The sequence below is a fragment of the Schistocerca cancellata genome, chromosome 3 (genome assembly GCF_023864275.1).
Source record: "Schistocerca cancellata isolate TAMUIC-IGC-003103 chromosome 3, iqSchCanc2.1, whole genome shotgun sequence".
Lineage (NCBI taxonomy): Eukaryota > Metazoa > Arthropoda > Insecta > Orthoptera > Acrididae > Schistocerca > Schistocerca cancellata.
Genome location: NC_064628.1, coordinates 456,777,436 through 456,798,876, shown reverse-complemented (window position 1 = coordinate 456,798,876; position 21,441 = coordinate 456,777,436). Strand labels below are relative to the sequence as shown.

Sequence of the window (21,441 nt, the reverse complement as noted above, 5' to 3'; positions counted from 1 at the left end):
ACTCATTAAGTCCTTTCTGGTTCTGTCTTGCTCTGAACCCACTATCCAACATGCTAAATAATACAAATTATGGATACAATATTACTGGAACATACCCACACAAAATCACACATTTGCTATACATGGATGATCTAAAACTACTGGCAGCAACAAATCAACAACTCAACCAATTACTAAAGATAACAGAAGTATTCAGCAATGATATAAATATGGCTTTTGGAACAGACAAATGTAAGAAAAATAGCATAGTCAAGGGCAAACACACTAAACAAGAAGATTACATATTGGAGAACCACAGCGACTGCATAGAAGCGATGGAAAAAACAGATGCCTATAAATACCTAGGATACAGACAAAAAATAGGAATAGATAATACAAATATTAAAGAAGAACTAAAAGATAAATATAGACAAAGACTAACAAAAATACTGAAAACAGAATTGACAGCAAGAAACAAGACAAAAGCTATAAATACTTATGCTATACCAGTATTGACCTACTCATTTGGAGTAGTGAAATGGAGTGACACAGACCTAGAAGCACTCAATACACTTACACGATCACAATGCCACAAATATAGAATACATCACATACATTCAGCAACAGAAAGATTCACATTAAGCAGAAAGGAAGGTGGAAGGGGATTTATAGATATAAAAAACCTACATTATGGACAGGTAGACAATTTAAGAAAATTCTTTCTAGAACGAGCAGAAACTAGCAAAATACACAAAGCAATCACTCATATAAATACATCAGCTACACCATTGCAATTTCATAACCACTGCTACAACCCTTTAGATCACATAACATCAACAGATACAAAGAAAGTAAATTGGAAAAAGAAAACACTACACGGCAAGCACCCGTATCATCTAACACAGCCACACATAGATCAAGACGCATCCAACACATGGCTAAGAAACGGCAATATATACAGTGAGACGGAAGGATTCATGATTGCAATACAGGATCAAACAATAAACACCAGATATTACAGCAAGCATATTATTAAAGATCCCAATACCACAACAGATAAATGCAGACTTTGCAAACAACAAATAGAAACAGTAGATCACATCACAAGCGGATGTACAATACTAGCAAATACAGAATACCCCAGAAGACATGACAATGTAGCAAAAATAATACATCAACAACTTGCCATAAAACATAAACTAATAAAACAACACGTTCCCACATACAAGTACACACCACAAAATGTACTGGAGAATGATGAATACAAATTATACTGGAACAGAACGATTATAACAGATAAAACAACACCACATAACAAACCTGACATCATACTCACCAATAAAAAGAAGAAATTAACACAACTAATTGAAATATCCATACCCAACACAACAAATGTACAGAAGAAAACAGGAGAAAAAATTGAAAAATACATCCAACTGGCTGAGGAAGTCAAGGACATGTGGCATCAGGATAAAGTCGACATTATCCCAATTATACTATCAACTACAGGAGTCATACCTCACAATATTCACCAGTACATCAATGCAATACAGCTACATCCAAACTTATATATACAATTACAGAAATCCGTAATTATTGATACATGTTCAATGACCCGAAAGTTCCTAAATGCAATATAACATATACCATACAGTTACAAGGAAGTCACGCTTGACCGAGGTCCGCGTCACGTTCCATTTTTAACCAGACTTAAGTCTGAGAAAAAAAAGTCGATAATAATAATAATAATAATGTATGTTCTGCCAGTCGTAAAAGGCGACAAAAAGAACAAACCACTAATAGGGCTAACCCCCCTTTTAGTGTGATTACTTGGTTCAGGACAGAACTAAAGAAGCCTTGGACAAGTGCCGTCATGGTCGGGGACGACGCTTGAACCCTATGCCCGCCCACAATGGTAACAACACTGCTAGCCAACTGGAAAATGATTTAAACCCAAATAGAGGTGTTTTGCAGGATATGCTTCCTGCAACCACCCTAGAAGGAAAACAAAGACAGAGGATGAGATGGTCAGATGAAGTTAATCGACACCTCATGTTCTGTTATTACCAAGCAACAAACCTAGGAACCAACACAACTGGATACAGATCACAAGTATACACAACATTTATTACCAGATACCCGGAATTAAAATTTTTAACAGAACGACGACTAGCTGATCAGATCCGTGTAATAATAAAAAATAACAGGATACCCCAGTCAGAATTAGAAAACATCAAACAACAAGTACAACAAATACTGGAACAAAATAATGTGCAATTAGAAGAAGAAGAAGAAGAAAATACAGTAATGGACTCAAACATCCCAGAGAAAACAAACAAAGAACAAAACACGTCAATTAAACAATTAGAGGAAAACGAAATCTTAAGACAACCACCAGAACAAGCACAAATAGAACATGAAGTGACACACATGTTAGATATAGAAGAAAAATTTCAGTTGACATATATAGAATACAAAGACACAAATACAGACATTAGACCATTCTTGCATAGACCACCAAATAACCCACAAGTCGAAACAACAATAACAACTATCAACACAATCATACACAACAAAATAAATGAAAATACAACTATGGAAGAGTTACAACTACTGGTTTATGTAGGAGCACTCACTACACTAAATATACACTCTAGGCAGAGATCAGAACCAACCAACACACAGAAGAAACCCACAAAACCAGCATGGCAACACAGGCTACAGATCAGAATAGAAAAACTGAGAAAAGACATCGGACAGCTAACACAATTTATAAGAAATGAAATATCAGACAAAAAACGAAAAAGGTAAAATCTCACAAGAAGAAGCAATAGAGCAATTAGATGAAAAGAAGCAGAAATTACAAGCATTGGCCAAACGACTTAGAAGATACAAAAAAAGTGAAAATAGAAGGAAACAAAACCAAACATTCAACACAAACCAAAAGAAATTTTACCAAACAATAGATAACACACACACATTAAAATAGACAATCCACCAAACATAACAGACATGGAACACTTCTGGAGCAACATATGGTCAAACCCGGTACAACATAACAGGCATGCATGGTGGATACAAGCAGAAAGACTTGTACAAGATGATACCACAAATGCCTGAAGTGATAATTTTGCAACATGAAGTCACCCGAGCAATTAATTCTACGCACAATTGGAAAGCCCCTGGAAATGATAAAATAACAAATTTTTGGCTAAAGAAGTTCACCTCAACACATTCATATCTAACTAAATTATTTAACATATCTGAAAACAAAGATGATGTGACTTACCAAACGAAAGCGCTGGCACGTCGATAGACACACAAACAAACATAAACATACACACAAAATTCTAGCTTTCGCAACCAACGGTTGCTTTCTCAGGAAAGAGGGAAGGAGAGGGAAAGACGAAAGGATTTGGGTTTTAAGGGAGAGGGTAAGGAGTCATTCCAATCCCGGGAGTGGAAAGACTTACCTTAGGGGGAAAAAAGGACGGGTATACACTCACTCACTCACACACACACACACACACACACACACACACACACACACACATATAGACACATACAGAGACAAAGAGTTTGGGCAGAGATGTCAGTAGAGGCGGAAGTGCAGAGGCACCTCCATTATGACAGTTGCCACCCATTCCACATCAAGCGGTCCCTTCCCTACAGCCTAGGTCTTTGTGGCAAATGAATCTGCTCCAGTCCGGAATCCCTGAACCATTACACCAACAACCTGACAACAGCTTTCGCATCCCGCAACTACCCTTCCGACCTGGTACAGAAGCAAATAACCAGAGCCACTTCCTCATCCTCTCAAACCCAGAACCTCCCACAGAAGAACCACAAAAGTGCCCCACTTGTGACAGGATGCTTTCCGGGACTGTATCAGTCTCTGAATGTGGCTCTCCAGCAGGGATACGACTTCCTCAAATCCTGCCCTGAAATGAGATCCATCCTTCATGAAATCCTCCCCACTCCACCAAGAGTGTCTTTCCACCATCCACCTAACCTTCGTAACCTCTTAGTTCATCCCTATGAAATCCCCAAACCACCTTCCCTACCCTCTGGCTCCTACCCTTGTAACCGCCCCCGGTGTAAAACCTGTCCCATGCACCCTCCCACCATCACCACCTACTCCAGTCCTGTAACCCGGAAGGTGTACACAATCAAAGGCAGAGCCACGTGTGAAAGCACCCACGTGATCTACCAACTGACCTGCCTACACTGTGATGCATTCTATGTGGGAATGACCAGCAACAAACTGTCCATTCGCATGAATGGACACAGGCAGACAGTGTTTGTTGGTAATGAGGATCACCCTGTGGCTAAACATGCCTTGGTGCACGGCCAGCACATCTTGGCACAGTGTTACACCGTCCGGGTTATCAGGATACTTCCCACCAACACCAACCTATCCGAACTCCGGAGATGGGAACTTGCTCTTCAATATATCCTCTCTTCCCGTTATCCACCAGGCCTCAATCTCCGCTAATTTCAAGTTGCCGCCACTTATACCTCACCTGCCATTTAACAACATCTTTGCCTCTGCACTTCCACCTCTACTGACAACTCTGCCCAAACTCTCTGCCTCTGTATATGTCTGCTTGTGTCTGTATATGTGTGGATTCATATGAGTGTGTGTGTATGCGAGTGTATACCCGTCCTTTTTTCCCCCTAAGGTAAGTCTTTCCGCTCCCGGGATTGGAATGACTCCTTACCCTCTCCCTTAAAACCCAAATCCTTTCGTCTTTCCCTCTCCTTCCCTCTTTCCTGACGAAGCAGCTGTTGGTTGCGAAAGTTAGAATTTTGTGTGTATGTTTGTGTTTGTTTGTGTGTCTATTGACTTGCCGGCACTTTCGTTTGGTAAGTCACATCATCTTTGTTTTTAGATATATTTTTCCCACGTGGAATGTTTCCCTCTATTAAATTATTTAACAGTTACATTGCAGATCCATACACATTCCCTGATACACTTACACATGGAATAACTTATCTGAAACCTAAAGATTAAGCAGACACAGCAAACCCAGCTAAATATCGCCCCATAACATGCCTACCAACAATCTACAAAATATTAACTTCAGTCATTACACAGAAATTAATATAGTGTACCCCACTCATGGTTACTACAGATATTGGAAATATACAAAGTAAATCCTAAATTGATACAGCTCCTAAACATAGTAATGAAAAACTGGAAAACCACATTTAATATCCAAACAAATTCAGATAATATCACATCACAGCCAATACAGATTAAGCGTGGAATATACTAAGAAGACTCATTAAGTCCTTTCTGGTTCTGTCTTGCTCTGAACCCATTATCCAACATGCTAAATAATACAAATTATGGATATAATATTACTGGAACATACCAACACAGAATCACACATACGCTATACATGGATGATCTAAAACTACTGGCAGCAACCAATCAACAACTCAACTAATTACTAATGATAACAGAAGTATTCAGCAATGATATAAATATGGCTTTTGGAACAGACAAATGTAAGAAAAATAGCATAGTCAAGGGAAAACACACTAAACAAGAAGATTACATATTGAATAACCACAGTGACTGCATAGAAGCGATGGAAAAAACAGATGCCTATAAATATCTAGGATACAGACAAAAAATAGGAATAGATAATACAAATATTAAAGAAGAACTAAAAAAAATATAGACAAAGACTAACAAAAATACTGAAAACAGAATTGACAGCAAGAAACAAGACAAAAGCTATAAATACTTATGCTATACCAATATTGACCTACTCATTTGGAGTAGCGAAATGGAGTAACACAGACCTAGAAGCACTCAATACACTTACACGTTCACAATGCCACAAATATAGAATACATCACATACATTCAGCAACAGAAAGATTCACATTAAGCAGAAAGGAAGGAGGAAGGGGATTCATCGACATAAAAAACCTACATTATGGACAGGTAGACAATTTAAGAAAATTCTTTCTAGAACGAGCAGAAACTAGCAAAATACACAAAGCAATCACTCATATAAATACATCGGCTACACCACTGCAATTTCATAACCACTTCTACAACCCTTTAGATCACATAACATCAACAGATACGAAGAAAGTAAATTGGAAAAAGAAAACACTACATGGCAAGCACCTGTATCATCTAACACAGCCACACATAGATCAAGACGCATCCAACACATGGCTAAGAAAAGGCAATATATACAGTGAGACGGAAGGATTCATGATTGCAATACAGGATCAAACAATAAACACCAGATATTACAGCAAGCATATTATTAAAGATCCCACTACCACAACAGATAAATGCAGACTTTGCAAACAACAAATAGAAACAGTAGATCACATCACAAGTGGATGTACAATACTAGCAAATACAGAATACCCCAGAAGACATGACAATGTAGCAAAAATAATACATCAACAACTTGCCATAAAACATAAACTAAGAAAACAACACGTTCCCACATACAAGTATGCACCACAAAATGTACTGGAGAATAATGAATACAAATTATACTGGAACAGAACCGTTACAACAGATAAAACAACACCACATAAGAAACCTGACATCATACTCACCAATAAAAAGAAGAAATTAACACAACTAATCGAAATATCCATACCCAATACAACAAATATACAGAAGAAAACAGGAGAAAAAATTGAAAAATACATCCAACTGGCTGAGGAAGTTAAGGACATGTGGCATCAGGATAAAGTTGACATTATACCGATTATACTATCAACTACAGGAGTCATACCACACAATATCCACCAGTACATCAACGCAATACAGCTACATCCAAACGTATATATACAACTACAGAAATCCGTAATTATTGATATGTGTTCAATAACCCGAAAGTTCCTAAATACAATGTAACATATACCGTACGTTTAAAAGGAAGTCACGCTTGATGAAGGTCTGCGTCACTTTACATTTTTAACCAGACCTAAGGTCTGAGAAAAATAGAAATAATAATAATAATAATAATAATAATAATAATAATAATAATAATCAAACAACAACAAACATCAAGTACATCATCAAACAACAAGTACAACAAATACTGGAACAAAATAATGTGCAATCAGAAGAAGAAGAAAACACAGTAATGGACTCAAACATCCCAGAGCAAACAAACAAAGACCAACACACATCAATTAAACAATCAGAGGAAAACGAAATCTTAACACAGCCACCAGAACAAGCACAAATAGAACACGAAGAGACACACGTGTTAGATATAGAAGAGAAATTTCAGCTGACATATATAGAATACAAAGACACAAATACAGACATTAGACCATTCTTGCATAGGCTGCCAAATAACCCACAAGTCCAAACAACAATAAAAACGATCAACACAATCATACACAACAAAATAAATGAAAACACAACTATGGAAGAGTTACAACTACTGGTTTATATAGGAGCACTCACTACACTAAATATACACACTAGGCAGAGATCAGAACAAACCAACACACAGAAGAAACCCACAAAACCAGCATGGCAACACAGGCTACAGATCAGAATAGAAAAACTGAGAAAAGACATCGGACAGCTAACACAATTTATAAGAAATGAAATATCAGACAAAAAACGAAAAAGGTTAGGTAAAATCTCACAGCAAGAAGCAATAGAGCAATTAGATGAAAAAAAAGCAGAAATTGCAAGCATTGGCCAAACGACTTAGAAGATACAAAAAAAGTGAAAATAGAAGGAAACAAAACCAAACATTCAACACAAACCAAAAGAGATTTTACCAAACAATGGATAACTCACACATTAAAATAGACAATCCACCAAACATAACAGACATGGAACACTTCTGGAGCAGCATATGGTCAAACCCGGTACAACATAACAGGCATGCACGGTGGATACAAGCAGAAACAGACACATACGAGATGATACCACAAATGCCTGAAGTGATAATTTTGCAACATGAAGTCACCCGAGCAATTAATTCTACACACAATTGGAAAGCCCCTGGAAATGATAAAATAGCAAATTACTGGCTAAAGAAGTTCACCTCAACACATTCACATCTAACTAAATTATTTAACAGTTACATTGCAGACCCATACACATTCCCTGATACACTTGCACATGGAATAACCTATCTGAAACCTAAAGATCAAGCACACACAGCAAACCCAGCTAAATATCGCCCCATAACATGCCTACCAACAATATACAAAATATTAACTTCAGTCATCACACAGAAATTAATAACACATACAACACAGAACAAAATTATAAATGAAGAACAAAAAGGCTGCTGCAAAGGAGCACGAGGATGTAAAGAGCAACTGATAATAGATACAGAGGTGACATATCAAGCTAAAACTAAACAAAGGTCCCTACACTACGCATACATTGATTACCAAAAAGCCTTTGATAGTGTACCCCACTCATGGTTACTACAGATATTGGAAATATACAAAGTAGAGCCTAAATTGATACAGTTTCTAAACACGGTAATGAAAAACTGGAAAACCACACTTAATATCCAAACAAATTCAGATAACATCACATCACAGCCAATACAGATTAAGCGTGGAATATACCAAGGAGACTCATTAAGTCCTTTCTGGTTCTGTCTTGCTCTGAACCCACTATCCAACATGCTAAATAATACAAATTATGGATACAATATTACTGGAACATACCCACACAAAATCACACATTTGCTATACATGGATGATCTAAAACTACTGGCAGCAACAAATCAACAACTCAACCAATTACTAAAGATAACAGAAGTATTCAGCAATGATATAAATATGGCTTTTGGAACAGACAAATGTAAGAAAAATAGCATAGTCAAGGGCAAACACACTAAACAAGAAGATTACATATTGGATAACCACAGCGACTGCATAGAAGCGATGGAAAAAACAGATGCCTATAAATACCTAGGATACAGACAAAAAATAGGAATAGATAATACAAATATTAAAGAAGAACTAAAAGAAAAATATAGACAAAGACTAACAAAAATACTGAAAACAGAATTGACAGCAAGAAACAAGACAAAAGCTATAAATACTTATGCTATACCAGTATTGACCTACTCATTTGGAGTAGTGGAATGGAGTGACACAGACCTAGAAGCACTCAATACACTTACACGATCACAATGCCACAAATATAGAATACATCACATACATTCAGCAACAGAAAGATTCACATTAAGCAGAAAGGAAGGTGGAAGGGGATTTATAGATATAAAAAACCTACATTATGGACAGGTAGACAATTTAAGAAAATTCTTTCTAGAACGAGCAGAAACTAGCAAAATACACAAAGCAATCACTCATATAAATACATCGGCTACACCACTGCAATTTCATAACCACTTCTACAACCCTTTAGATCACATAACATCAACAGATACGAAGAAAGTAAATTGGAAAAAGAAAACACTACATGGCAAGCACCCATATCATCTAACACAGCCACACATAGATCAAGACGCATCCAACACATGGCTAAGAAAAGGCAATATATACAGTGAGACGGAAGGATTCATGATTGCAATACAGGATCAAACAATAAACACCAGATATTACAGCAAGCATATTATTAAAGATCCCAATACCACAACAGATAAATGCAGACTTTGCAAACAACAAATAGAAACAGTAGATCACATCACAAGCGGATGTACAATACTAGCAAATACAGAATACCCCAGAAGACATGACAATGTAGCAAAAATAATACATCAACAACTTGCCATAAAACATAAACTAAGAAAACAACACGTTCCCACATACCAAGTACACACCACAAAATGTACTGGAGAATGATGAATACAAATTATACTGGAACAGAACGATTATAACAGATAAAACAACACCACATAACAAACCTGACATCATACTCACCAATAAAAAGAAGAAATTAACACAACTAATTGAAATATCCATACCCAACACAACAAATATACAGAAGAAAACAGGAGAAAAAATTGAAAAATACATCCAACTGGCTGAGGAAGTCAAGGACATGTGGCATCAGGATAAAGTCAACATTATACCAATTATATTATCAACTACAGGAGTCATACCTCACAATATCCACCAGTACATCAATGCAATACAGCTACATCCAAACATATATATACAACTACAAAAATCTATAATTATTGATACATGTTCAATGACCCGAAAGTTCCTAAATGCAATATAACATATACCATACAGTTACAAGGAAGTCACGCTTGACCGAGGTCCGCGTCACGTTCCATTTTTAACCAGACTTAAGTCTGAGGAAAAAAAAGATAATAATAATAATAATAATAATAATAATAATAATAATAATAATAATAATAATCATGTTCAACCCTTGACAACTTAATTTTACTGGAGACGGCAATACAGGAGTCCTTCTTACGCCGAAACCATTTGGTTTGTGTGTTTTTTGACCTCGAAAAAGCATATGACACTACTTGGAGGTACAACATCCTTCGCTAACTTCATGAAAGGGGACTAAGTGGATGCTTGCTGCTTCTGATCCAATCCTTCCTCAAGGACCGGTGTTTCCTTTATAGCATTGGTGATGCCATGTCTGACTGCTATGTTCAAGAGAATGGGGTGCCCCAGGGCAGTGTTTCAGTGTCACATTGTTTGCAATCGCTATCAGTGACACTTCCTCCCCAGTCGGAGACCTGTCAATGCTCTTTGTTTGTGGATGACTTTGCAATCTTCTACTTTTCCTCTGATCTTAAGATGACAACAAGGTAACTACAGCTGACCATTAGCAGGCTGGAAACCTGGGCCCAGACAACTGGTTTTCAGTTCTCACCTGGGAAGACTACATGTGTCAGTTTTAACCATGCTCATCGGAGTTTTAACCAACCAGTGCTCACAGTGAGGGATTGAATTTTACGTTTTTGAGACATTGTGCACTTTTTGGGTTTATTATTTGACTCGAAATTAACTTTGCTCCCACACCTGAAAGACCTACAAACAAAGGGCTTCCAGTCATTGACTATTTTGAAATGTCTTACTGGCAAAACATGGGGAGCTGACAGGTCCCGCCTCCTGCAGTTTTATAAGACATTTGTTTGATCACGCTTAGATTATGGCAGTGTGGTCTACGGATCGACCTGTCCTTCGTATCTCAGGATGTTAGATCCAGTCCATCATGAGGGCATTCGGATATTGACTGGAGCCTTTTGGACCAGCCCATTTTCAAGCCTATGTGCAGAGGCTGGTGAACCGCCACTCTGGATTCGGCGATGTATCCTTTTGGCTCATCAGGTTCTGAAAATCTCTGCATCTCCTCAGTTGTTGGCATTTAGGTCTGTGGTCCAACCCACTGTTCAGGAAATGGCTCCATGCGACCAAGCCATTTGGTATATGTGCCACAGACTGACTCAAGGATCCGGATCTCTCAGGTATGAAAATTCACAGCCAGGGATGGAATGCTTTGCCACTTTGGCATCTTCAGAGGCCCAAAGTGATTTTAAGCTTGACACAGTACAAGAAAACTTGTACTCCAGATTTTATTTTTGTCTATTTTAAGTATGTACCACAGTTTTATCATTGTTTATACAGATGGATCCCAGCAAGAAAATGCTCTTGGTTGTTCTGCTGTTTTCCCTGGTAATGTTTTTAAGGTGCATCTTCCAGAACAATTTACAAATTATGATGCTGAATTGTATGACATTCTGATGGCACTGGAGAGGATTCACAGACATCACCGTACAAGGTTTCTTGTCTGTTCTGACTTGCTTGGTTCACTACAAGCACTTCACCAAATGTATTCAGTAGAACAGCTGATTCAGCTCATCCATGACTCCTTACAGCGACTCCAACATCGTGGCATGGAGGTGATCTTTTGCTGTGTACCTGGCCACATTGGGATACAGGGAAACAAATTGACCAACAAAGCCTCCAAGGAAGCATGTTGGGACAGTGCTGTCCATCAATGTTCCATGCTGTTGCATGCCATCATCTCATTTTCTGACAGATGTATCATGCGTCAGTGGGAGATTTTTTGGCTGCAGGTGACAGATAAAAACTGCGGTCACTCAAATCAACCACAAAAGCATGGCGAACTTCGCATCAGCCTCGCTGCTGGAAGGAAGATCTGCTTACCAGACTGTGCATCAGGCGTAGCCCTTTAACACATGACTTCCTCCTCTGGCTGGCAGCCCTCAGTCTCATTGGAGATCTGCACACCATCCTGGTAGATACCGGTTCCAGTGTTACAAGGGTGATGAAATTTTGTGAACTCTCGGGCCTCATCCCTAAATTGGTGGGAAAGGGCAGCAGTCTGTAATATACTATAAACTGCTCTGCATGTGGGGACAGCCTTCGTCCCCACCCATGGGATTTGCATGCTGAGTTTCATTAGGGCACTGATGACTGACATCGAGCACCCCATCAACCGAAATCGTCGTTGTCTCTATTGAGGTTGAATTGCAGTGTGACAGTGAAATTATCTGGTTGTGTATAACAGGTCTAGCTGAAATCCAGTTAATTATTGGTTGTTTTTACTGGCCACCACCGATTCCGCTGTGACAGGCTTAGAGTGATTCAAAGAAAGTCTATGATCAGTAGCACACGAATACTGTGAGACACTAGTTAGAGGCGACTTTAATCTACTGATTATGGACTGGGACAACAGTGGATTCATTGCAGGGGATACAGACAGACAGTCTTACAGAATACTTTTGAACATGTTTTCTAAGAGCTATCTCGAGCAGTTAGCTCGTCAGCCTACACATTCTGGAAATATTTTAGATCTTGTAGTTATAAAGAGGTCTGAACTTACAAATGGCCTCAGTATATAGACAGGGATTAGTGCTCATGTTGTCATCATAGTGACTATGGTTACTTAAGTAGTAGTTAGCATCTCACTTAGACAATGAATTGTCATCATTTTGTTCTAGTATGATGGACGTAGAGGAATTAAGGGCAAATTTTAAACAGATTGTAAATCTTGCTCTGGATATGTATGTGTCTAGTAAGTGGATCCACTATGATTTAGCAACAAAATTTGGAAAAAGCTGACGAAACAAAAGCTGTTGCTCTCTCATTTCAAAAGAGAACAAGCAAATGATGACAGGCAAAGATTTGTGTGTCTGTAAAAAGATGTATGTGTGAACAACTACTACCACCATTACACCTTAGCAAAAGATCTGCCTGATGACCTGAGAAAATTCTGGTCCTATGTAAAATCACTTAGCTTCTGTCAAGCCACTTATTGACCAGTCTGGTGTGGTGGTTGAAGATAGCTTAAAAAAAAAAGCCAAAGTTTTAAATTCTGCATTTAAGAAATAGAGTCCTGTATGGATGATGTAGTAATAGGCATCCGTGGCATAAAGAAACACATGGAAGAGTTGAAAACAGATTAGTCATCAGGTCCGGATGGAATCCCGATTTGGTTTTTCAGTTTTACAAACGGTTCTCTACAGCATTGACCCCTTACTAAGCTTGCATTTATTGCAAATCTCTCACCCAGCACAAAGTCCCAAGTGACTGGAAAAAAGTGGAGGTGACTCCTGTATATAAGAAGGGAAAAAGTGGACCCACAAAATTACAGACCGATATTGTTAACATCAGTTTGCTATACAATTCTTGAGCATATTATCAGTTCAAATATAATAAATTTCCTTTGGAGGGAAAAGCTTGTGTACATGAATCAGGAAGGTGTATCCTGTGAAATGTGGATGAAGGGCAACAGTCAGATTCCATAGTTCTAGATTTTTGAAAAGTGTTTGACATGGTGCTCCAGTTCAGACTGGTAAAGAAAGTACAAGCATACGGAATAGGTTCCCAGGTATGTGATATGAAATTGAATGAACATGTAAGAATTGTAGTAGGGAAGGCAATGGTTGACTTTGATTACTGGCATAATTTTAGGGAAGTGTGGTCCATCTGTAAAGGGGACTGCATATAGTACACTAGGGAGACCTATTATTGGGTTCTGCTTGAGTGTTTGGAATCTGTACCATGTTGGATTAAAGGAAGATGTCAAAGTATTTCAGAGTCAGTCTGTTAGATTTGTTACCAGTAGATTCAGACGACACTGAAGTGTTAAGGAGATGCTTCGGGAGCTCAAATGGAAATCTTTGGAGGAAAGATGATGATCTCTTTGGGGAACACTATTGAGAAAATTTAAAGAACTGACATTTGAAGTTGACTTCAGAACAATTTACTGCCACCATTGTCCATTTTGTGTAACAATCACGAAGATAATATAAGAGAAATTAGGGCTCAAATGGAGGCATATAGACAATTGAGTGGGACAGGAAAGGAAATGACCAGAAGTACTACAGGACCTTCTACCATGCACTGTACACTGGCTTGCAGAGTATATGTGTAGCTGGGTTGCATAACACTGGCTACTCAGCAGTCATGATATCAGTAGAGCTCAACTGAAAAATACATTCTTATTTAGTAAGGTGCCCGTACAGTAGCTGAAGATGGCAACTGGCAGCAGAAGCTACCTCAGCATGCAGCATTTGGTCACCAGGCAGGAGCATTGGCTTAGTGATTTGCCAGTGTCAGCATTTTGCTCTTCTGGCATCGGCAAGCAGCAGGTTTGTTTGTGTATGGACAGCAGGCTGTTCTGGCAATTAGTCAAGCATGTGGTGCAAGGCGTGCAGGCTCCGAAACAAAGTCCTCTTGGGGATGTCCAGAGACTGGTTGAAGTTACCTTCGAGGTGGGTCCCCTATTGGTGGCTCTGCCTCGAGCCCCGGTATCATCATATTTAGCCATAGCTTGTAGGCAAGCAGCTAGCAGATACAGTGACTAGATGCAGATGAAGCTTGTTAGCCCACGTTGGATTGTTGGCTCCCGTGGAGTATGCCTCGGTATTGATAGTCAGAGACAAGATAAGATACTGCTGGGTCTGAGTGTCATGTATTTATAGTGGCCCTGCCCATCTTTATGACCGATCCCCGTCTTAGGTCACATTGGGGACCAAGGCAGTATAGTGTCAGGCCTTGGCAAGAGGTAATTCATTCCATGACTGGGGTGGATTGGTGTCTTCAGTCATTCTGCCACAATATCCTGGGCCCAGCAGCAGGATTTCACAGGCAGCTAGCTAGCCTGCCACTCTATAGGTTGTAAAATCTGCATGGAGGGGTATTGCCACAATTCATATATTAAAATACTGTGTACTACGGAAGCCAACACTGTATTCAGAAAAGCTTGCTGCGTAGATGAAGCTATTCTCACAGCTTTGATAATAAAATTAAAAAAACCTTTTAAAAGCAGCTGTATTTTAAATGCACTTAGCTGTACCTCATAGTAGCAATTATCCTAGTATTTGGGCTAATATGTTTTTCCTAATTAGGAGAGTTTTCAGGTGTGCTGGTGAATTGTCACTTATTGTTTCTTTTCTCCACAGATTACGCGGCTTGTTCAGAAATTCCCATATCCACCTTCCACACACGTTTCACCTACTGTGTTGGGTCAACTTTTCGCAGTACTAATTGTGTTGGGATTTTCATTTCTGTGTTCAACAATACTCAAGCGTATTGTTAGTGAGAAAGAAACAGGTGTAAAGGTAAGTGGTAGGAGAAGGGAATTTCACACAATTTACATAATTAAATTGGAAGCACAATTTTAAACATGGTTGACAGCGGCAACCATAAATTCATTTTCGGTATATAAAGTATACAGCCAACTTGTTGCATAAGTTTAATGTAAAACCATCTTGAGAAGGAAAGTAACAGATGTTTTAAACAAATTGTAAAATAAATGTCTATAGTAATTAATACTTCACAACTCTTAAAAGGAGAACATGGAATAAAACTGGTACTTACATAAATTACATGACGTTAAAACAGTAAACATACATAATGAGCTAAGGAGCAGTAGTCAAACAGTAGATGATATGGAACACAATAATCTGGAAACAGTAAAAATTGTTACATAAGTGCAGCATGTTAAAAGAGTAGACATTGGACCGAATGATACCAGGTATGCGAGTGTATACCCGTCCTTTTTTCCCCCCTAAGGTAAGTCTTTCTGCTCCCGGGATTGGAATGACTCCTTACCCTCTCCCTTAAAACCCAAATCCTTTCGTCTTTCCCTCTCCTTCCCTCTTTCCTGACGAAGCAGCCGTTGGTTGCGAAAGCTAGAATTTTGTGTGTATGTTTGTGTTTGTTTGTGTGTCTATCGACCTGCCAGTGCTTTTGTTTGGTAAGTCACATCATCTTTCTTTTTAGATATATATATATATATTTATTGTAAATTATAAGCAATGATTAAGATCTCTTATGTCACTCATCCTCACAAAATTCTGTGCATCTACATCAGTGAATACTGTGGACCATTTTCCTGGAGTTCACATAAGTTCTGGTTCCCCACACAAGCAAAAAAAAAAAAAAAAAAAAAAAAAAACCTGACTGACAGAGGTCATAAGTTGACACGTGGACAAATTCTAAGAATACATTCTACATCTGCATATACATTCAAACATACATGTGAGTAAAGAACAGCGTGTCCTTATTATGAAAAGCATATGTTGTTGCTGCTTGTAATGAAGTTTGCTGTGATTGTGTAGAAAATGAGTGCCTGTCCCATCCTGCTATCTGGGCATATGTATATTGTTTTTGACATGTATATAATCCAAATGAAACTATTACTCAATAAAAATACATCTGTAAATCGTATGAGGACTCGCAAGCTATTTAAGCACAACATTTGTTATATAGGATTAGCGCCATACAGCAGTTCTGAATGTATGGTTTTCGTGCTGGCAGATGTAGTTCAGAGAGCGGCAGAACATTTTCACAAGATTATGAGCTCTGACAAGCAGGGCATGACATTCTTTTTGGGTCATAAAATTGCAAGGAGAAAATGGTTGACTTTTGTCTGAAATGCTAGAGACTTGCATAATAGGCTAATCACAAAAGGATACTGGAATTACTTGTATTATGCGTACTACTTTCTTCAGAATTGGCTATTATGGACTCTAAATTGAGTTGTGACTTTTTCCATGCTTGGATAATGCCTTCATCTAGTTTGTGCCAGTTCCTGCACTATATCATTTGTTATTGCTGTTCTGTGAGCTCAAGAGAATTTTTATCAAACTAAGTATGTTGGCAAAGGTGATGGTGCAGCAACAACACTGTTTTATTGTCAAGTAAACTGATAATGACTGTTTTTAAACTCATTGAGTATCATTATAACTGACTATTTGGAAGTGGTAAAATAGAGGCTCACTCTTATTCTACAGTATTACTGGACTGCATGCGTAGTGTTTAGAAGCAGTAGTGAGTAGAAGCAGTAGAAGTAGTGACCAAGATGAGCTTGCATAAAAGTGCATTTGCACTAAGGCACTGTGCTTGTTCAAGCATTGGATTTTGCAGTACAGTATCCAGATTGGGGTCTTCGTGGCTATTTTTATTTATTTATTTTTTTCACTAGGAAATTCAGACAGTAACTTTGAAGGAAAGGACAGATTTAATTGACAGTGAACTAGCTATAAACAAGGACTAAGATTTGGAACATTAAATATACAAACATTGACTGGAAAGGTGGAGGAGATGGTAGACATGATGGAAAGAAGGAAGTTAGGCCTATTGGGGTTAGCTGAAATGAGTTGGAAAGGAGAAGGAAGGAGAGAACTGAGGAAAGGCTACTGACTGTAGTGGAGTGGAAATGAGGAGGGAAGGGGAAATGGAGTCGGAATAGTAGTAAGAGATGGATTAAAAGAGGAAGTGAAGAGAATAAGTGATAGGGTGACGAAGACCAAAATATCACTCAAGGGGATTACCATAGAGGTGTAATACAAGTGTATGCACTGCAGGTGGGTTGCACTTCTGAGGAGAAGCAAGAGTTTGAAGAGGAAAAGCAGAAGCAGATGGGAAGGAAGAATATGATAGTAATGGGAGATTTAAAAGCACACGTTGGAAGAGAAAGACAAGGCTGCAAAAGTGTGCTTGGACCAGAGGGTTGGGGCTGCCAAAATGAGGAAGGTGGAAGATTACTGGAGTTCTGTCAAAGGAATGGCTTGTTGGTTGGGAACTCATGGTTCAGGAAAAGAGAGAGCCACAAAATTACGATAGTTGACTACTTCCTGTACGATAGTGAGATGAATAGGAACATCATTGACATTAAGGTAATACCATCAGAGGCCTTGGATAGCGACCACCGTTTGCTGGTAATGAACCCGAGAACAGAAGGGTATGAAAAGGTTATGGGTAAATTTGGAGAGGATATGGAGGCCAACAGGAACGGGAAAAAACTCTTGGATTTCTGTGCCAGTATGGGCTTAGTAATCACAAACTCCTTTTTTAAACATAAGAACATTCACCGATATACTTGGGAAGGCAGGGGAACCAGATCTGTCATTGACTATATAGTAACAGATCAGGAATTCAGGAAGGCTGTGAGGGACACACGTGTATTCAGGGGATTCTTTGATGACACTGATCATTATTTAATCTGCAGTGAAATTGGGATTGTGAGGCCGAAAGTGCAGGAGGTAAGGTCCATATGTAGGAGGATAAGAGTGGAGAAACTTCAGGATAAGGAAAACAGGCACAAGTACATAACAGCGATCTCAGAAAGGTACCAGTTAGTTGAATGTAGCCAATTACAGTCATTGGAAAAGGAATGGACAAGGTACAGGGACACAGTACTAGAAGTGGCTAAAGAATGTCTTGGAACAGTAGTGTGTAAAAGTAGGAAGAAGCAAACAGCTTGGTGGAATGATACAGTCAAGGCAGCCTGTAAAAGGAAAAAGAAGGCGTATCAAAAATGGCTACATACCAGAACCCAGGTAGACAGAGAAAGTTATGTTGAAGAAAGAAACAAAGCCAAACAGATAATTGCAGCATCCAAGAAGAAATAGTGGGAAGACTTTGGAAACAGGTTGGAGACTATGGTTCAAGCTGCTGGAAAACCATTCTGGAGTGTAATTAGCAGTCTTCGAAAGGGAGGTAAGAAGGAAATGACAAGTATTTTGGACAGGCCAGGAAAACTGTTGGTGAATCCTGTGGATGCCTTGGGAAGATGGAGGGAATATTTTGAAGAGTTGCTCAATGTAGGTGAAAATGCAATCAGTAATGTTTCAGATTTCGAGGTAGAATGGGATAGGAATGATGATGGAAATAGGATCACATTTGAGGAAGTGGAAAAAATGGTCAATAGATTGCAGTGCAATAAAGCGGCTGGGGTGGATGAAATTAAGTCAGAACTCATCAAATACAGTGGAATGTCAGGTCTTAAATGGCTGCACAGGATAATTGAAACGGCCTGGGAGTCGGGACAGGTTCCATCAGACTGGACAAAAGCAGTAATCACACAAATCTTTAAACATGGAAACAGAAAAGATTGTAACAACTACAGAGGTATCTCTTTAATCAGCGTTGTGGGTAAAATCTTCTCAGGTATTGTTGAAAGGAAAGTGCGAGTATTAGTTGAGGACCAATTGGATGAAAATCTGTGTGGGTTTAGGCCTCTTAGAGGTTGTCAGGACCAGATCTTTAGCTTACGGCAAATAATGGAGAAGTGTTATGAGTGGAACAGGGAATTGTATCTATGCTTTATAGATCTAGAAAAGGCATATGACCGGGTCCCTAGGAGAAAGTTATTGTCTGTTCTACAAGATTGTGGAATACGAGGCAAACTTTTGCAAGCAATTAAATGTCTTTACATGGATAGTCAGGCAGCAGTTAGAGTTGGTGGTAAATTGAGTTCATGGTTCAGAGTAGTTTCAGGTGTAAGACAAGGCTGCAGCCTGTCTCCACTGTTGTTCATATTATTCATGGATCATATGTTGAAAACAATAGACTGGCTGGGTGAGATTAAGATATGTGAACACAAAATAAGCAGTCTTGCATATGCGGATGACTTAGTTGTGATGGCAGATTCGATTGAAAGTTTGCAAAGTAATATTTCAGAGCTAGATCAGAAATGTAAGGACTATGGTATGAAGATTAGCATCTCCAAAACGAAAGTAATGTCAGTGGGAAAGAAATATAAATGGATTGAGTGCCAAATAGGAGGAACAAAGTTAGAACAGGTGGACGGTTTCAAGTACTTAGGATGCATATTCTCACAGGATGGCAACATAGTGAAAGAACTGGAAGCGAGGTGTAGCAAAGCTAATGTAGTGAGCGCTCAGCTACGATCTACTCTCTTCTGCAAGAAGGAAGTCAGTACCAAGACTAAGTTATCTGTGCACCGTTCAATCTTTCGACCAACTTTGTTGTATGGGAGCGAAAGCTGGGTGGATTCAGGTTACCTTATCAACAAGGTTGAGGTTACGGATATGAAAGTAGCTAGGATGATTGCAGGTACTAGTAGATGGGAACAATGGCAGGAGGGTGTCCACAATGAGGAAATCAAAGAAAAACTGGGAATGAACTCTATAGATGTAGCAGTCAGGGCGAACAGGCTTAGATGGTGGGGTCATGTTACACGCATGGGAGAAGCAAGGTTACGCAAGAGACTCATGGATTCAGCAGTAGAGGGTAGGAGGAGTCGGGGCAGACCGTGGAGAAGGTACCTGGATTCGGTTAAGAATGATTTTGAAGTAATAGGTTTAACATCAAAAGAGGCATCAATGTTAGCACTGAATAGGGGATCATGGAGGAACTGTACAAGGGGGGCTATGCTCCAGACTGAACACTGAAAGGCATAATCAGTCTTAAATGATGATGATGATGATGATGATGATGATGATGATGATGATGATGATGATGATGAACCCGAGAGGGACTAAGGATAATAAAGGGACAGAAAACCAGGAAAGATGTATAAGGGTATGGAAGTTGGAGGAGGAAGAAAGCAGGCTACAGTACCTGCAAGTAGTAAAGGAAAGCATCCTAAAGGATGAACCAAAAATGGCAGAAGAGGAATGGAGTAGATTCAAGAGAACATTAGTAAGAGTGGCGGAAGCAATATGTAGGAGGACAAGCAACAAAAAGAGATGTAAAGAAACACCCTGGTGGAATAATAAAAAAAAGGATATGATACATAAGAAGAATAGAGCCTTCAGGGTATGGTTCCATAAGAGAACAGTAGAGACAAGAGAAGAGTATCAGGCAAGCAAGGAAGAAACAAAAAGAGTGGTGGCGGAGGAAAGAAGAAAGTCGATGGAACAGTGGACTAGAATGATGGTGGAGGATAGTGAAGGTTCAAAAAAGGTGTTATATGGGATGATTAAAAGTAAGAGGAGGAACCATAGGACAGATAATGCTCTAATGGTGAACAAAAGTGGACAAGATGTAGAGAATAAGGAGGAACTCAAGAATATGTAGAAGGAGTATGTTGGAGAACTCCTGAACCCGAATGGAGACCTGGATGAGAGGAACAAGCCAAGGAGAGAAAAAAAAACAGGAGGAGCAGCAAATAGAAGAAGACCTTACATGGGAAGAAGTGGAAGAGGCATTGGACAAGATGAAGGGAGGGAAGTCACCTGGTCTGGATGAGCCAAGTGTAGAGATGGTGCGAGCA

General features: G+C 39.0%; 1 protein-coding gene across 2 annotated transcripts in view; it reads left to right on the top strand.

Moving 5' to 3' along the window:
- The window catches only part of LOC126175225 (phospholipid-transporting ATPase ABCA1-like), a 455,526-nt gene that overhangs the window by 77,834 nt on the left and 356,251 nt on the right, over positions 1 to 21,441 (top strand). For both annotated transcript variants that reach the window (XM_049921856.1, XM_049921857.1), the window contains exon 5: positions 15,377 to 15,535. In XM_049921856.1, the coding sequence (XP_049777813.1) occupies positions 15,377 to 15,535 (159 nt within the window). The remainder of the gene's footprint in view (positions 1 to 15,376; positions 15,536 to 21,441) is intronic.